Raw genomic sequence first — 16890 nt, forward strand, 5'->3', positions numbered from 1 at the left:
GCACGAGGTAGAGCTTGAGGGTAAGAAGGATGGTTTAGATGAAGCCGCGAGCGGAACAGGGTCCGTGCCAAGCGCCGATAAGAAGCGCCGAGCCTTAGCTCTAACATAAACCAAAATTCGGGCTTGGGGATCCGAGATCCGCGTTCCGGGATGGCGTTGCGGTGTGATTTTGGTCGTCCAACCGTTGACACGGGGTCTTGTCTATGCACCCTCACCTTGTATCCTCGTGCGGCCGTGGTTCGATGCGGGCGTGCAGCATGGCGAGTGCACGCGCCTCGACGTCGCGTCTCACGCTCGAAGCCTTCCGCCCACATCGACATCTCCGGCCGGCCTTGGTACCGCGACGCACGTTTTCGTCGTGCGCGCCTCGGTCATCTTGTGGCTCGGCTTCGGACACGACAGTGTCGCATCGCATCCGGGCGCTTATGCGCGAATCCGCCCAACCCGTTGCACTCATCACCACGCTTCTTCCTGCTTCACCAACCGGCGGGAGAAGGGTTCATGCGGCGACGCTGTCGAGCTTTACGTCGGTGTCGTTGGAGCCGAATGTGGTGTGCTTTTCCATGCGCACACCCTCGAAGCTCGCCGCGGCACTCGACGGGCATTTCTCCTCGCGCGCGGGCGGGGAGCGGGTGCACTTTGTCGTCAGTATCCTGGCTGAGGGTCAGGCAGATGTGGCCGCAGCATACGCCAAGCCTGGAACCCCGCCGCTTGAGGAGCTTTCAGCGGAGGAACATCCACTGCACAAGGCTGGATTGCTCGATCTGCAGCTCGGACAAGACGCCCCACCAGCGCTCAGTAGGAGTTTAGGTGCTTTCGCTTGTCAAGTGGTCGACACCGTCCCACTCGCACAGTACGCTCCCACGCCACGCGAAGCGCAACCGAGCAGCGTGCTTTACCTCGCGCGCGTGCTGCACGTCCACCTACCCACGGACATGCATCAAAAGCCACTCATCTACCGTCACCAGCGATTCACCACGCCATCGTAATGCCAACCATGCTTTCTTATTCCAGGAAGCCGCGGATGGCGCCGCCGACGTTGGGCACGTCGATGAGGAAGCTATCGTGTCCATGCGGGGCGTCGAGTTCGTAGTACCTTACCGAATCGTTGCCGTTAAGGCGAAGGCATTCTGCGATTTCGCGCTGCTGCTCCACGGGGAAGAGGATATCGCTCTGCACGCCGATGACGAGTGTGGGGATGTGTGAGAGTCGGGCCATGCCGCGCGCAAGGGCGGGCACGTAGGCATGGGCAGCGGGCGACGAAAGCGTGCTGATATGCTGTCTCTTCCTCGGCCTTGGTGCGGGTGGGGGTGTGTGGGAGACGGACAAACCCGCCTCGCCCTCGCCGTGCGCAGCGGTGCGTCGACGCTCCAGATCCGACAGCGCATGGTCGGACATGTCGAACAGGTCCATAGCCTTCGAGATGTAGATCAGCGAGTTGGCGTCGTACTTGAGGCAGAACTGTTCGCCCTGATGGTCGAGATACGTCTCGATGAGAAAGTCGGGACACAACGCTGGGTCCAACTCGTGCTCTTCGCCCCCCTCGCTGGGGGCGATGCGTCGTGCGCGACCAAAGCGCTGCTCCCACTCGGGTCCCGACCTGTACGTAAACGTGGCGATTTGACGTGCGAGCTTCATGCCCGTATGCGGCGGAAGCGAGCCCGGCTGGTAGTAGAAGCCGCGATTCCAGTTCGGATCGCTCATGAGCACGCTTCGCTGCGCATACCTCAGCGCGATGCTCGCCGGCGCGCTGCGGGCACAGCCACTGATGGACACCAGCCGCTGCACGCGCTCGCGCTCCAGGTGCGCCGCTGCAATGCTCTGCATGCCGCCCATGCTGCTGCCCACACTCGCGTACAGCGTGCGGATGCCCAACTGGTCCAGCAGCCGGAACTGCGCACGCACCATGTCAAAGATGCTCAGGATCGGGAAGCGCGTTGCGTACGCTGCACCCGTCGGGTCCTGCGGATGCGGCGATGAGGGGCCCGTGGAACCGTAGCAGCCACCGAGCACGTTGGTGCAGATCACAAAGAAGCGGTTCGTGTCGAGCGGCTTGTTGGGGCCCACAAAGTCCTCCCACCACCCCTTGGCGGGGTTCAACTCGGTGGACGCTGCATGCGACGATGCCGATAGCCCCGTATGCAGAAGGATGGCGTTGGACCGGTCGGCGTTGAGCGTGCCCCACGTTTCGTACGCCAGGTGGAACTCGGGCAGCTCGCCGCCGTAGTCGAGGCGGAACGGCTCGCGGTGGTGGTAGAGCTGGTATCCACTGACGACCTTTGTGTAGGAGGGTTCGGGCCCGGACTCGTCGACCTCGGCGGCGGCGGTTGTGGGTGCGTCCGGTGCGAGCTGGGGCGAGCCGAGCTGGCTGCGCAGCCGGGATTCGCGCGCCTCGTTGGCGTCGACGCAGGGAAAGGCGACCGAGGGGTCGCTCGACGACGGCGCGGTGCAGAGCGGCGACTTGCTCGCCGATGCTGCTGCTGCCGCTGCTGCCTGCTCGGCTCGACGCTGCAGCTTGTGGCCGCGCCGCTCGTTGGCATCGACGCAGGAGAACTCGGACCTGGCGTGCACCGAGCGCGACCACGACGGTGTGCCTGCTCGAGAAAGTGTGCGCACCGACGACGCGAGCAGCCGCAGAGATGGACGCGACATGGCCGATCCGATGGTGTCGCAAGCAAGATGGAGCTGTGGGATGTGGAGAGGAGGACCCTTTGCGTCGACTCAGCCTAACGCTCGGAAGTTGGGCCGTCGATGGCAGCCGTCGATGGCGTGATTGGGCGCGCGGATTTCGGCACATTTTCCCACTCTCCACCTTCTCATGCCCGGCACCTTTTTTTCGCCCCACCGGCTTTGCACCCGAGCCCAACCTTGGCCGTGCACGCCATTTCTTCCGAGTGCGACCCTCACCCTTGCTCGCACCAGCACGATCCCTCTGCTGCTACCACCATCCCTCCTTCTCGTTCATTGGTGCTTTTCAAGATGGTTCAGTGAGTCTTCCTTCCCCATCCTGGCTTTTCCGCTTGGAGCAAGGGCTGACGTTGGGTGTTGGCAGTGCTGATGCGGCAGCGTTGCCGTCGTACGTGCAGAGCAAGGCCGACTTTTACGACCACCTCGAGTCGTCCCTTCTCGGGCTTGTTGATGCGTCGACAGACTGGGTTTCGTCATTATCCAATGCGGCCTCTTTGATCTATGCTTCGATGAACCGGTTCCATGCGTGGGAGGCCAAGCGTGTCAACTGGGCCGGCTTCTACTTGCTCTCGCCGCTGATGCCGTCCGAGCTCGCAGCACGCCGCCCGCGCAAGCAACCCACACTTCTGCTGGGGCCGTTTAACGGCCTACCTGCGTGTCAGCTCATCCACTCGGTGCCGGGTCGTGGGGTGTGCGCAGATGCCTCCGCCCTCCTGCCTCCTCGCGTGGTCAGGGTAGATGATACAGAGGCCTATCCGGGGCATATCGCCTGCGACTCGCTCAGCAGGTCCGAAATCGTCGTGCCCCTCGTCATCCACCGATCCCGCCTCGCGACCCAACACCGCCAGGCGCTGGAAGAACAGTCACCAACTAGCGGCGAGACACAGATTCAAGACGACAAGTCCTGGGCCGGAAGAGGCACCGTCGACAGTGTCATCATCGGCGTGCTCGACATCGACTGCGAGTCGCTCAACGGCTTCGACGCAGAGGACGAAGTGAGGCTCAACAAGATCGCCCAGCTCCTTGTGGAGCGCTCCGCCTGGTAAACATCCAGCACGTTTCGGACACGCACACCATACCCTTATAGACCTGCTACGAATGCATTGGCCACAATCGCCGTCTTACGCAGGCTCGTTGTGAGCCTAGCCCTGTGTTCGAACCTATTCAGGCCGTGTGCCCGTGGTGCCCGTGGCGGTGGTGGTGGCGCCAAACGATCGCACCGTCCGCGCTCCTGACGTGGTCGACTGTTCGGATCCAAAACAAAGTCAGCACTTGCACTCGTCCAACCACGCTGGCCTTCTCTCGTACTTACGCCGCCGACGGTGCTTTGCTCGCCGGTGTCCTTGTCGTCCTCGACATTCACCCTGGATCCGCCCGAGCTTCCATCACCAGAACCCGACTCGCCCTCGAGATCCTCCCACGGATCCGTCTCTCCTCCAGCTCCCGCTCCAACCGCCGCCGCCGCCGTCGCTGCGGCTCGACTCGATGGCCTTGTGGGCCTGGAGGCGTTGGAAGAGGCATCTTCGCCCGTGAGACTGCCGCCCACGTCGGTCTCTTCCTCGGTCTCCTCGTCGAGCCGATCGAGCACCCTGCGCGAGAGCTGGATCTCGGACAGCTCCTCGGGCGAGATGGGCGACGTGGGATCCACAATGTCCATCAGCCCTTCGCCGACCATGACGGTGCCGGCACTCGTACCCACTCCACTCGAACCGCCCATGCGCCTCGCCTCGAGCACATCGCGCATGCGCGACTGGCGGATCGCCTCGGCCAGATCCGCCGCATCCTTGGCCTCGAGGCTCTCGAGCGAGCGCAGCCTCATCTCTTCTTGGACGTCGTCGTCAGCGGCCAGCCGTATATCCTCTTCGTCAAACTCCTCGGTCTTGATGCGCGGCACATCGTATTCGCGCTTGAAGCGTCGTCGCGTCTCGGTCTCGGTCTCGGTCTCGTCTTCGTCGGACCGCAGCTCGTCCCTGCGACCAAAGCGTCTCTCGAACGACGTCGACTCTTCACCAGACGGCGTGTCCATCTCGGCCTTGCCGCTCGTGTCGCCGTTGGCGTCGTCGTCATCACCGCCGCCGCGACGACGCGCGCCGCCGTATCGCGAGGGCTTGTCCTGCTGAAAGTGCTCTTCGGTGTCGAGCGAGACGTGCTCGACGGTCATGGAGCTGGTGTAGATGGCGGCGACGGCCCAGAGCGTGAGCGCCGTGGCCATCTCGAAGCTGAGGAAGAGCGTGGTGAAGGTGAAGAACGAGAGGAGCGGGAAGTGGTACATGAAGAAGCGCAGACCGGTGAGGTGGGCGTCGAAGCGCAGGCTTGCGCTGTACGTCTGCAGCTCTCCGCGGCTCGAGTGCGATCCGACGGCGAGCGGCACCACCTTGCCGTTGCCTGGCAGCGTGTGGATGCCGGCGAGCGTGTTGTGGTTGCCGCCGTACATCCAGAACCTGTCGGCGTCCGCCCTGCCGACGCTGAGCTGACCGTGGGTGACCTTGCGATCGGCGCGCGGATCGGGCGGGGTGGACGAGAGCGGTGGCGCGTACGACGACGGACGCAGCACGGCACGGCGAAGTAGCGGGATGCGGAGCAGCTGCGCGTTGGCGGGCGCGGACGACGCAGGACTACTGCGCGACACGAGCTGCGAAAGCGACGAGACGGCGCGAATGGGAGCGGCGGAATACGTGAGGAGCGTAGGCTTGGACACGTGAAACACGGAGCGATCCGCCTTGCTCTTGAGGTCGAGGTCGACCATGAAGTTGCCCAGATCGAGGTTGGCCTGGTTGAGCGGGACAGATAGCTCGAGGGTGACGTCGTAGGCCTGGTCCTGAGCGAAGAACTCGCCGGTGATGTCGGTGGAAGGCTTGGAGGAGGACGAGGAGACGACGGGCTCGCGCAGCTGGCTCGCGGAAGCGGAGGGAGCAAAGTCGAGATGAGCAAACGGAGGACGGTCGTGGCCATACTGGAGCCAGATTTCCTTGCGCAGTCCGACGTCAGGCACCCAGGCGCGGTAGAAGCCGATGTAGCTGACAATGGCAGCGCCAAGAGCGAACCAAAAGATGGTTGCGAGCACACCAAGGCGCACTACGATGCGATGGGTCTTGGGCGAGAGAATGATGTCGCGCGTTGCCCTAAGCAGCTGCGAGACGGGAGCCAGCAAAAGTCGGTCAACGAGGAGAGAAGGCCACTGCTGGACGGGAGGCAGCGAGGCGATCCAGTTGGCGAGATCGACGAGCGGCGGCAGCAGTGGCGGCTCGGGCACGGGCTGCGATGTCCACATGGGCGTGCTTGCCGAGTAGGTGCGTGGTGGATGCTGAGGAGCGCCTTGCTGTTGCTGTTGCTGTTGCTGCTGTTGTTGCTGTTGCTGGTACTGACGCCATTGCTGTTCTTGCTGCTGTTGCTGCTGGTGCGAAGAGATGCGTTGATAGCGGGTATTGAGGTCGGACGAGGTCCTGCGCCCCTGCGCTGGATTGGAGTACGACATGCTGGAAGAGGGAGCGACTCAGCCCGGTGGTGACTGGTGGAGAGGAAGCAAGGCGGCCTCCTTGCAGCACCGACTGGTTTGGCTTGGCTCGGGCTCAGCCTCAGCAGCACCGAACCAACTTCAGGAACTGCGCACGGCCGAGCGTGAAACCGACGCGTCGAAAAGCAGCTGCTTCGAAGCCGACTTCTCCACATTTCACGGTTATCGCCAAGATTCCAAATGTTGGACAAAATGTTGGACATCGTCGGCCTCACATCTGGAAATTCGGACCTTCGCAGGTGTTGGTCTCTGAGCCACTCCGCCCGTTCAAAGCACAGGGTCCCGGCGCTGTCACCCCCTGTCAGCGGTGTTTCGTCCTGGCTTGCCGTCGTCGAGTGACGTGCAACGATGCTCGCATATGCTGCTCCATCGTACGCCGCCTTCCACTATGCCTTCCTCAGCGCTCTGGCAGCGCCCTACCCGGCCAATGACCCTGCATCGTACGTCAATACGCTCATCGGCACGCTAGGCGGCGGCCACGTCTTCGCTGGCCCCTCGACGCCGTTTGGCAGCATCAAGCCCGGCCTGGATTCGGACATCGGCGACAACCAGGCCGGGTTCGTCTCGGACGCGGGCGCGGCGATCTTTGGCATCAGCGCGCTGCACGATGATGGCACGGGCGGCAGACCGTCGTTGGGCATGTCGTCGCTCCTGCCGCAGTACTGCCAGCTCGACACGCACGAGGAGGACTCTGGATGCAAGTGGACACGCAATGCGCGTAGGACGCACCTTGCCGGGCGGAAGAGCTTCAGCAGTGCGCCAGGGGAGTTTCATGCTTCGCTCGAATCGCTGATTGGCGTCAGCTTGGCGGCGGCGGATCATGCGGCAGTCTATCACTTTGACTATACCAAGACGCTCGAGCGTGGTTCCTGGCCGGTGGACAAGCGGGGGACAGCGAAAGAGAGGCAGAGGCGCGCGAATAATATGGAGCCCGTGCTGGTGTTCGACTACACGACCGATCTTTCGAATAGTGGCGGGGGCACGCCCAACTCGCTGCGCATCGAGACGGTTGATCTACCGTCCACGCCGGGCGGGAAGGCGCAAGTGATCACGCGCATTCGTTCGAGCGCAACGTTTTCGCCCTCGTTTGGCGTGGGCAACTTCCAGGTGTATACGTGCCTCGATGTGCCGCTGGTGCGATCGTCGGGCGTGTACCAATCGACTGTCTCCACGCCAGGTGCCACCGAGCTTACCGACATCTACGACGAGGCGGGTGTGATTCTTACGCTCGACCGCGACGCCCTCGCTGCTGCGCCGTACCGAGGAGTGTTGCCCGTCCGTATGGGTATCAGCTGGGTCTCTACCGATTCCGCCTGCGCCTTTGCGGTCGATGAGATCCCAGCCTTCCCTTCGACGCGCTCGCTCACCGCCGTGGCCGCACAGACGCGCACCAAGTGGAACCGGCTGCTGAGCCAAACGCTCTCCGTCTCGCACGAGGGCGTGAGCGACGACGACCTCACGCTCTTCTACTCGTCGCTCTACCGCTCCTTCCTCTCGCCCAACAACGTCACCGGCGACAATCCCCGCTTCAGCACGTCCAAGCCGTCGTTCGACTCGCTCTACTGCATCTGGGATAGTGCACGCACGATTCATCCTCTCTGGACACTGCTTGCACCCAAGGCACAGGCCGACGTGCTCCAGGCGATCGTCGAGATTCAGAGGAACGAAGGGTGGCTGCCCGACTGCAGGATGTCGACGAGCAAAGGGTATACACAGGGTGGGAGCAATGCAGAGATGATGCTCAGCGACTCGTATGTCAAAGGTATCCTTGGCGACGATGTGCAGTTTTGGAACGACGCGCTGCAGGCCATGCTCAAGGATGCACAGGTCGAGCCGGCGTCGTGGGGGCTCGTGGGCAGGGGAGGTATTGCAGCACGTGCCAAGCTCGGCTATGTACCCCGCGGCGAGTGGGGATCTCCAAGTGCTGCAGGTGCAACTCCGGGTCGAACGGCTTCAAGAACAATCGAGTATGCGTACAACGACTTTAGCATCGCGCTCGTCTCTGCCGGGTTGAGACGCAGGGATCTGTACGACACGTATACGCGGCTGTCGAACGATACGTTCAACCTGTGGAATACGAGCATCGTGTCGGATGGGTTTTCGGGCTTCCTGCAGGCGCGCGAGGAGGACGGTTCTTGGGCGTACCAGGATCCACGACGCTGTTCGCCGGCACTCGAACCGATGGCTTGCTTCTTGGACCGTGGCGAGGGGCACGATTTCTACGAGGCGAGTAGTTGGCAGTACTCGCTGTTTGCACCGCACGACATGGCCACCGTCGTATCGCTCATGGGGGGACACCGACGGTACATTGAGCGATTCGACCACATGTGGGCCTCCGGCTATGCGGATATCGCAGACGAACCCGGATTCCTCGCCGCCTACTCGGCCAACTTTGCGCGCGGCGGATACAGCCATACTGTCGACACAGTTATACGGCTACTGCGCGCGCAGTTCAATACAACCACCGCAGGGTTACCCGGCAACGACGATGTGGGCGCCATGGGGAGTTTGGTCGTATGGACCTATCTCGGCTTTTTTCCGGTCGCCGGAACGGGCGTGTATTTGCTAGGAACACCGCTGCTGAGTGCGTATGCGGTGACCAGCGATATCACGGGCAAGACGTTCAGGCTGGAAACCAAGGGCTTTGACGCAGCAAAGCGAAACAAATACATCGTCAGCGCCAGGTTGGATGGTAAGCCGTATACCAAAAACTGGCTGTGCCACACAGTGTTTGCCCAGGGCGCCACACTCGAGCTCACACTGGGCGATACTCCAAGCGCCACATTTGCGACCGCCGACCACGATCTGCCTCCCAGCCTGTCCACCGGTGGCTACGCATACGACTCGAACCCTCTTGGCTGCTAAACCTCCCCCATCCCAAGAGAAGTCTGTCTGCGACGGAGAAAAGTGGGTCATGTGGTGGAACATTGCACAGCAAGCGGTGGGTGTGTGTGTGTGATTAGGACGATTCGGAGCCCGAGGAGGCGGCGTCGGTCTTGTCGTTCTTGGTGTCGTTTATGAGGCCGAGGTCCATGATGGAGGAGGTGGCGCGCACCTCGCCCTTTTCGCGTGCGGCGTGTGCATCTTTGGTCTGGCGCGCGATCCAGGTGTCTTTGATCTCCTTTGCGCGCGCGATCTCCTTGGTGTGATGCAGACACTCGAGGTAGTCCTCCTTGGCGCCGATGCAGTCCGACGGCGTATCCGCCTGCACGTAGCACTTTTGGAACTCCTGCCAGAACGCAAAGCAGCGCGGCCTACCGCCCTTGAAGCTGAATCCAGACTATCGCCCAAAGTCGACAGAGTGCATCGATTCCACGGTGAAGCAGAGCAGAGGATTGGGCTCGAGTGGGTCAGCAATCGAAGCGCAAACGGACGTGCTAGTTGGGTACTTACGGCCATTCTGTGTGTACGAGGTGTCGAGTGGGTGCACGACGGGTGGGGGTAAGGTGGTGTAGAGGACCGTCAGGCGGTGTGTTGCGGTGGTGTCGACGGTGGTGGTGACCAGCGGTGGAGTGGAAGCAGGTGAGGCAAGGAGGGCAGCGACGTGTTGCAGGTCCGCTACCTTGAATTCGCAGCGGCGCGCTTCGGATCCGTCGCTGCGATCACAATTTTGCACTGTTACACCCTAAAGTCTCACAGTTGAAATCGGTCGCGAATTCTTCGCACGGGCCTCTCCACCCAACCACCCCCTTCTCACGCCAATTGCACGCCAACCACACACATGAACCCCGTCGATGGCAACACCATCTGTCATTTTCACAGCTTGTGGAGCGGTATGGACCGCAACTAGGGCTGCATGAACGGTGCCATGTAGTACTTTTCGTAGCCGTGTTGCTTGCCCGCCTCGTCGATCTGCTTCAGCTCGTCCTCGTCGAGGTGCAGCTGGGCGTCGTTGTTCGAGTCGAGCTGGTCGAGCAGCTCGTTGGCGCGCGACTCCTTGCTGGTCGTAGTCGTAATGATTCCCTCCGAACGCTGGAGCGCCCAGCGGAGCAGCACGGCTGCGGTGGTGCGCTTGTCGTTCTTTCCCGCGATGGCGGTGAGCGCCTTGTTCAGCGGACCATCCTCGGGGAGCGTCGACTTGTAGAACGGTGCGAGCGCGGCGTAGGTCATCGTCACAATGCCGTGCTTCTTCTGGAGCGCCATCAGCTTTGTGTACTCTGCGTTTGCGTAGAGGTAGGGGTGGAACTCGATCTGGTTGATGTCCGGGGTGCTGAGGCCGGCGTCGAGCAGCTGCTGGATGTCCGAGGCGAGCCAGTTGCTCACGCCGATGCTCTTGGTCAGCCCGGCAGCCTTGATCTTCTCGAGCTGCCTCCAGGCATCCACGTTGGAAGGCAAGCCGTCCTTGCCGCGCGGCGGGAAGTGGAGCAGGTACGAGTCGAGATAGTCGACTTGGAGCTTGCGCATCTCCTCCTTGACTGCCGACTGCAGATCCGCCATGCCGTCCTTGCCCACTTTCGTGAGCACGTAGATGTCCTCGCGCTTTAGCCCGGACGACTTGAGGAAGGTCTGGATGCCTTCGCCGGCGGATTCCTCGTTGGCGTACACCTCGGCACCGTCGACGAAGCGGAAGCCGGCATTGAGCGCCATGGTCACCTGCTTGGCAGCGGCGGACTGGTACAGCGCTGTGCCCGTACCAAAGGCGAGGCGCGGCAGCTCAACGCCCGAAGGAAGACGCACAGTAGGGATAGGCATGGTCAGAAATCGCTAGATATAGAGCAGGAGGGTGTGACAGAGTGGTGGATGGTGGACAAGCGACGTAGCACTGGTCACGGCGGGGTCTTTATTGCATGGTGGGGAGCACCGTCTCCCGGCGGGACGAGCGTCGATGTTGGCCGGCTTGCCGCTGTGAGCTGCGACATCGATGCCGACACAGGAGCAGTGTGGCGTCATGCCTCATCGCGGAGATACGCCGTGTGGCCGCGGTTGGGCCAACGGCAACCTTCGATACCCGGCAATGCAATGTCCACTCTCCTCCCGATTTCGCACGGATCGGTCGTGGCACTGGTACTGTCAGCGTGACTCAGCCTCTCCACCCAGCGTTTTCGGCGTGCGAAGCCTTGCAGACCAACACCTCTTCGGCTGCTGAGCACGACCAGACCCTGGTCTTGACGCCGGTCGATGATGTGTATCCTCCACCATCACCGTCGACAACCTCCGCCGTTCGCTTCACCAACATGTCGGGGCAGACGCTCAACGATCTGATTGCGACGGTCTTCTTGCGCGCGTCGGACCCGCCTCCGCCTCCCCCGCCTCAGCAGTTTGACACGCGCGCACCCGAGACTGCCTCCTCCTCGTCGTCATCCGCTGCGCAGAGGGATCCTGCCGAGCAGACGCTGTCGCTGCTTTCGCGCGCGCAGCAGCTCTCCGACTCTATCGGCGTTGTATCGTCGAACGACGCGCTGCGCGATATCTCCACCTCGTCGCTGCGCACGCTCTTCCTGCCCTCGCTCGAGGCGGAGCTGCACCAGGCCGTCCGCACAGGTATCGACCACGCTTCGCGCAAACGTCGTCTTGCACAGAGCCAAACCGCTGCGGCAAGATTTCTCAACAGGACGGTGAGGCTTGGGGTGGTACCGCCCAGCACCAAGCAGTTGCTCGGTTGGACGTTGGGCGGTGTACCCCCCTCAGAGTTGGTGGGCATGGGGATTGATACGGGTGCGTGGGGGGGTGGGAGTGCGCCGCATGTTAGGGAAGCCAAGATCGCGGTGTTTAAGCTCGAACGTGCGCTCAAGCAGAATCTCGAAGAGTTCCGACAGGCGTACCGCTCCAAAACGGCGGGAGATAGGGTTCCGGCGGATGTGGTGTATGATCTGGTCTTTCCGATGGTGCGCGCGGAGGATGACGATGAAGACGACGATGCGGATAACGAGACGAGCGCTACGACGGCGCCGGGAGGCATTGGGTCCGTTCGACAGTATCTGCTTGCACTGCTCAATCTGCACGTGCTGCGTGCTGCCCAACTCGTCACGTCAGCAAGCCAGGAGCTCGAGCTGCTTCGAAACATGCCTCCCCCACCTCCCGTCGATACACCATCCGTGCCGACAGACGCCGAGTGGAGACTCGACAGGTCAAGAACAGGACTGGCTACAAGTGGTCCACTCATGGCTCCGTCCGGAAAGGTGTTGCGTCCGTTTACGATCACAAAGTCCCGAGAACAGGCGGCGAAGGAGGTGTTTCGTCCGGGTCACAGGTTGCCCACCATGTCCATCGACGAGTATCTCGAGGAGGAAGAACGCCGTGGCAACATTATCCAGGGTGGTGGTCAGGCTTCGTACGACGCTCCAACTTCGACGGAAGAGCGTGCCAGACGCATGGAAAACGATGGCACCAAGGATGCAGACGACGCAGAGGAGGAACAGCGCCAAAAGGATATCCACTGGGACACCTTCACAGAGCACAACAAACGCGGCGCTGGAAACACCATGAATCGAGGCTAAAACTGCCCGCTTCCCTAGCCTGGTCTCGAGATCATCCATGTGAAGATTACTGCAAATGCATTACTTGCTTTCAGACATCCTTGTGGGTGCGCGTTTGTAGGAGTGCACGAAGTTCATGTGCCGAGGCCACTTCGCCGCGATTGTGAAAGACGGCGGCAAACGCTTCGAGCACGGGTGCGCTGCGCGCGTCGTCGTTGCCGAGGCTCGCCGAGGTGGTGCGCAGCATCTTCCACAGCGTGTCGGTGGAGATCCAGTCCGAGTGCGAGTCGAGCAGCTGCACAAACAGCCTCAGACTCTCGCTCGACGGATGCAGCGCCGGGAAGCGTCGATGCAGCCGCGAAAAGTGCCGCAGGAAGCGCTCCAGCATGCCCGCGCGCGACGGGACCGACCTTCCGGTCGCCGACACGACGCGGACGTGCTGTGCGGCTTGCAGCAGCGTGTGAACGATGCGCTCCTGCATCGCCTCGTCCGGCTGCGTAGCCAGCAGTGTCGAAGCGTGGCGGTAGGCCTGCAGCAGTTCACCGCGCTTGATGTGGCAGCGCACCACAGCCAGACGCGCCGCCTCGCTCAGGTCGAGCAAGCCTCCCAGCCCCGAAGCGTGCATGAAGTGCAGGTCCGACTTGATCAGCTCGAGCCGCCGTGTGCGCGCGTGGCAGATGATGCGCGACGACATCGTGCGCAGCGTTGGCCCGCCCAAGTGGCGCAATGTGTTGATGTCGCGCCACAATTCGGCGTCCACCATCGAACACACGTGGATCGACGGGTCTGGCTCGTCGTCAGCTTGTGTGCGGCCGATCGACACCGTGTCTGCCGCTGCATCGCTGTTCGTGAGAATGGGCGCGTTGCCGTACACCGTCATGAGCGCATCGTACATGTCCGCTGTGCGTTGCTCTGGGTCGAGCGTGCGAAGCACCTCGTACGCTGCGTTCGCACCCTTGGCGTTCTGTGCGCACAGCATCCACATGCACTCCTCCACCATCATGGTCGACAGCACCCGCGGCACAGGAGTGGCCTCGATGCGCAAGCGTGAGAAGCCACCTGCAGCCCTAAGCTCGTCGCCTTGACATTTGCCTGCACGCTTCGTAGCCAGGTCGATCTGCTCGCGGCGCTGGGCGGCACGCACCAAGCGCACCACGCGATCATGCGCATGCGTCACGCAGAGCAGCTTGAACACGCGATTGAGCGTCTTGCGTTTGAATGCCACGCCATCGACCATGAGGTTCATCATGGCGTCGGTCACCGCACACACCGCCGGCCGTGTGACGATGACCAAAGATGGATGTGCAGCCGGCTGGGCAGCGTCGTGGTCGTCGGCAGCGGGGTTGGCTCGATCTCGGTCGACAAGAGACGACGAAATGCGAAAGTTGAGGACGAGCTGTTCCACCAAGTGACGCGACTGGGAAGGTCTGAGACGAGTGTCGCCGGCGACGACGGCTGCCTGGTGGGTCATACGGGCTGCTGTGAGGTAGTCGCAGCATCGGAAGACGGCGTCTTCCTGCATGCGACGCAGCACACCCCGCATTGGACCTGAGGGAACGGCAGGATTGGCTTGCGGCATGGGACACCACGTGAAGTAGAGGTCCCAGATGCGGCGAGGATCTAGGCCTTGGTGGATGCAGAATGTCATGATGTGGCAGCACACCTGCTCGCGGTCCTGCGCGCCCAGATCGCCCAGCTCGGCGGCAAGCGCGGGCATGGAGAACTCGCCCGAATGCGTGAGAACTCGCAGCCGAGCTTCAAACGCATCTCGTTTGGATGTTGGTAAGCTGTCGATGTAGGATGGCGGTATCAATGTGTTGGGCCTCGATGCAGTATTGTTGTCGGGAAGTTGTAATGTGGCAGCATGATCTGCTGGGACTTGCTGCGTGGCTGGTGTGAAGAAGTTGTTGTCGGCAAGCGTCTGGAGGTCGTTGCGCGCGTTGGAAGCGAGCAATTGGGGAGGTATTGGTGGCGCGGAGCTTGGTGGTTTCCCTCTATGCGAATGCCGTGTTGTATGTGCATGTGTGTCGTATGAACGGTTTGCTGCTCTAGCAGACTCGGCAGATTGCCAGTAGTCGGTAGTGGTGGCCGAAAGCTGTTCATGTCGGTAGTCGTCGAGCGCTGCCTCGAAATGAAGCTCTTCAAGCGGCACTTCGGACGCCTTGTTGCGCCCATGCGAAGAGCAGAAGCACCGCGAAGGTCCGGCGACACCTAGGTCCACAGATTGGTGTGGGGCGTGTGACTGAACAGGAGCGGCTCTGGCAGCCTTCACAGCACCACCGCCGTTCGCTGTCGCCGATTTGGACTGGGTGCAGACGCTTCTCGAGAGCTGGCTCGAGGAGACCGACCTCGCCTGAAGGCGCAGCGTCTGGAAGGCGGAGCTAAGGGACATGCCCGGTCATTTCTTGCTTCCATGCACCGAGACCGCCGCCGAGTGTACTCTGTTCGGGTTTTGCTGCCAGTGCGAGTAGTGATGCGCACTGAAGTGTCGGAGCCAGCTTCTCCTCTGCAGCAATGTAGGTGTGCTGGAGTGTAGTTGTGAGTGGTCAGAGTTGAAGGACCATTACCGCGCGCGAATGTCGGGGGGTGTTGCGGTCAGAATGCGATGATGCGGTCTTAGATCTACGCCCTGGTTTGGCTTAGCCGCGAGTACGCTGTGACAGCTCGACGGGATGAGGGGCTGCGAAGGTGGCAGAGGTGTCGATACAAGAATGTAGCTCGACGTCAAACGTGACTGCAGCCGGCTTTCTGCCACTTTGCAGAGCTCACGCGCCGTTCCAAAAAGGCACACCTCGACCCCACTTCTCGGAAGTCGGGATTTCCACCCACCACCCGCACGAGACAAGATGGAATTTCTGAGATGGCGGATCCGAAAATTTTGCATTTGGCGCGGCCTGGACTTGCCGCAGCAGTTGCGACTCTGCGAAGGTGCGAATTTACCACACTGAGGCGCTCGCGACCTGCACCTCTGGCCTTCTCCACCATCACTCTATCGATCGTCGTTCGACCTTTAAACTTCCTTTCAATCCACTCTCTGAGGTGATAGGTAGGCCGAACTCTTCAACGCCCTACTCGCAACAACTCTTTTCTCTTTCACCACCAACACCAACCAAAACTTTCAGCCAAAATGGGTGGAATGCCTCGTGCTACCAAGGAGGCTTGGTTCGAGAAGCTCACCGAGCTGCTCGAGAAGTACCCCTCGATCTTCATCGTCAACATCGACAATGTCAGCTCGCAGCAGATGCACCAGATCCGTCAGTCGCTCCGCGGCAAGGGTGTTGTGCTGATGGGCAAGAACACCATGGCGCGTCGTGCTCTGCGCATGCTCGTTGGTGACAACCCGGACTACGAGCGTCTGCTGCCCCACCTCAAGGGCAACATCGGTTTCGTCTTCACCTCGGGTGACCTCAAGGACGTCCGTGACCTCATCCTGTCCAACCGTGTTGCTGCTCCTGCCCGTGCTGGTGCCTACGCTCCCGAGGACATCTTCGTCAAGGCCGGCAACACCGGTATGGAGCCCGGTAAGACCTCGTTCTTCCAGGCCCTCGGTGTCCCCACCAAGATCGCCCGTGGTACCATCGAGATCGTCTCGGACGTCAAGGTCGTCGATGCCGGCAACCGTGTCGGTACCTCGGAGGCTACGCTGCTCAACATGCTCAACATCTCGCCCTTCACGTACGGTATGACGGTCGTGCAGATCTACGACCAGGGCCAGTGCTTCGAGTCGAGCGTGCTCGACGTTTCCGAGGACGAGCTGGTGGACCGCTTCGTGCTGGGTATCAAGCAGATCGCCTGCATCTCGCTTGCGCTCAACTACCCCACCATCGCCTCGGTCATGCACTCGCTCGTCAACGGCTACAAGAACCTCATCGCCGTCTCGCTCGCCACCGACTTCGAGTTCGAGGGCTCCAAGAAGGCCAAGGAGTACCTTGCCAACCCCGAGGCTTTCGCCGCCGCCGCCCCCGTCGCTGCCGCTGCCGACTCGAGCGCCGCCGCCCCCGCCGCCAAGGAGGAGGAGGAGGAGAAGGAGGAGTCCGACGACGACATGGGCTTCGGTCTCTTCGACTAAGCGTGCAACATTGCGTTGTCTCCACCCCCGTCTCTCACCCCCAAAAGTCGAGTTGCTGGCATCAATGTGATCTTGCATCGGCCGCCACTCTTCCCTCTTTTCTGCCCCTTTGGCGTCTCACTTGCCTCTGCGAAATGAGAATGTCTTTGCGACAGAAAACTTGATGTGCGTGCATACGAACGGTTGAACCTTTTGAACGACGA

General features: G+C 61.6%; 9 protein-coding genes across 9 annotated transcripts; 5 read left to right on the forward strand and 4 right to left on the reverse strand.

Annotated features, from left to right (window-relative positions):
* Positions 1 to 257: 257 nt before the first annotated feature.
* PAN0_018c5641 (flavin reductase like domain-containing protein) lies at positions 258 to 989 on the forward strand (the record flags this gene model as incomplete). The annotated part of the gene is made up of 1 exon (XM_014798870.1): positions 258 to 989. The coding sequence occupies one exon, from the start codon at positions 258 to 260 to the stop codon at positions 987 to 989; it is 732 nt and encodes a 243-aa protein (XP_014654356.1).
* A 16-nt stretch (positions 990 to 1005) lies between these two features.
* On the reverse strand, positions 1006 to 2652 carry PAN0_018d5642 (homoserine acetyltransferase; the record flags this gene model as incomplete). Its single annotated transcript, XM_014798871.1, has 1 exon — positions 1006 to 2652. One exon carries the CDS (start codon positions 2650 to 2652, stop codon positions 1006 to 1008), a length of 1647 nt encoding a protein of 548 aa, XP_014654357.1.
* A 327-nt stretch (positions 2653 to 2979) lies between these two features.
* On the forward strand, positions 2980 to 3734 carry PAN0_018c5643 (GAF domain-like protein; the record flags this gene model as incomplete). The annotated part of the gene is made up of 2 exons (XM_014798872.1): positions 2980 to 2987; positions 3053 to 3734. The coding sequence occupies 2 exons, from the start codon at positions 2980 to 2982 to the stop codon at positions 3732 to 3734; spliced, it is 690 nt and encodes a 229-aa protein (XP_014654358.1).
* A 114-nt stretch (positions 3735 to 3848) lies between these two features.
* PAN0_018d5644 (uncharacterized protein) lies at positions 3849 to 6163 on the reverse strand (the record flags this gene model as incomplete). The annotated part of the gene is made up of 2 exons (XM_014798873.1): positions 3849 to 3932; positions 4001 to 6163. 2 exons carry the CDS (start codon positions 6161 to 6163, stop codon positions 3849 to 3851), a joined length of 2247 nt encoding a protein of 748 aa, XP_014654359.1.
* A 387-nt stretch (positions 6164 to 6550) lies between these two features.
* On the forward strand, positions 6551 to 9067 carry PAN0_018c5645 (alpha-1,2-mannosidase subfamily; the record flags this gene model as incomplete). Its single annotated transcript, XM_014798874.1, has 1 exon — positions 6551 to 9067. One exon carries the CDS (start codon positions 6551 to 6553, stop codon positions 9065 to 9067), a length of 2517 nt encoding a protein of 838 aa, XP_014654360.1.
* Positions 9068 to 9161: 94 nt separating this feature from the next.
* Positions 9162 to 10894, reverse strand: PAN0_018d5646 (NADP-dependent d-sorbitol-6-phosphate dehydrogenase; the record flags this gene model as incomplete). The annotated part of the gene is made up of 3 exons (XM_014798875.1): positions 9162 to 9482; positions 9633 to 9798; positions 10020 to 10894. The coding sequence occupies 3 exons, from the start codon at positions 10892 to 10894 to the stop codon at positions 9162 to 9164; spliced, it is 1362 nt and encodes a 453-aa protein (XP_014654361.1).
* A 267-nt stretch (positions 10895 to 11161) lies between these two features.
* PAN0_018c5647 (TAP42-like protein) lies at positions 11162 to 12639 on the forward strand (the record flags this gene model as incomplete). Its single annotated transcript, XM_014798876.1, has 2 exons — positions 11162 to 11206; positions 11266 to 12639. 2 exons carry the CDS (start codon positions 11162 to 11164, stop codon positions 12637 to 12639), a joined length of 1419 nt encoding a protein of 472 aa, XP_014654362.1.
* Positions 12640 to 12709: 70 nt separating this feature from the next.
* Positions 12710 to 15010, reverse strand: PAN0_018d5648 (uncharacterized protein; the record flags this gene model as incomplete). The annotated part of the gene is made up of 1 exon (XM_014798877.1): positions 12710 to 15010. One exon carries the CDS (start codon positions 15008 to 15010, stop codon positions 12710 to 12712), a length of 2301 nt encoding a protein of 766 aa, XP_014654363.1.
* A 735-nt stretch (positions 15011 to 15745) lies between these two features.
* PAN0_018c5649 (60S acidic ribosomal protein P0) lies at positions 15746 to 16687 on the forward strand (the record flags this gene model as incomplete). The annotated part of the gene is made up of 1 exon (XM_014798878.1): positions 15746 to 16687. One exon carries the CDS (start codon positions 15746 to 15748, stop codon positions 16685 to 16687), a length of 942 nt encoding a protein of 313 aa, XP_014654364.1.
* Positions 16688 to 16890: the final 203 nt, after the last annotated feature.

This window comes from Moesziomyces antarcticus (genome assembly GCF_000747765.1).
Source record: "Moesziomyces antarcticus DNA, scaffold: scaffold_v10018, strain JCM 10317, whole genome shotgun sequence".
NCBI lineage: Eukaryota > Fungi > Basidiomycota > Ustilaginomycetes > Ustilaginales > Ustilaginaceae > Moesziomyces > Moesziomyces antarcticus.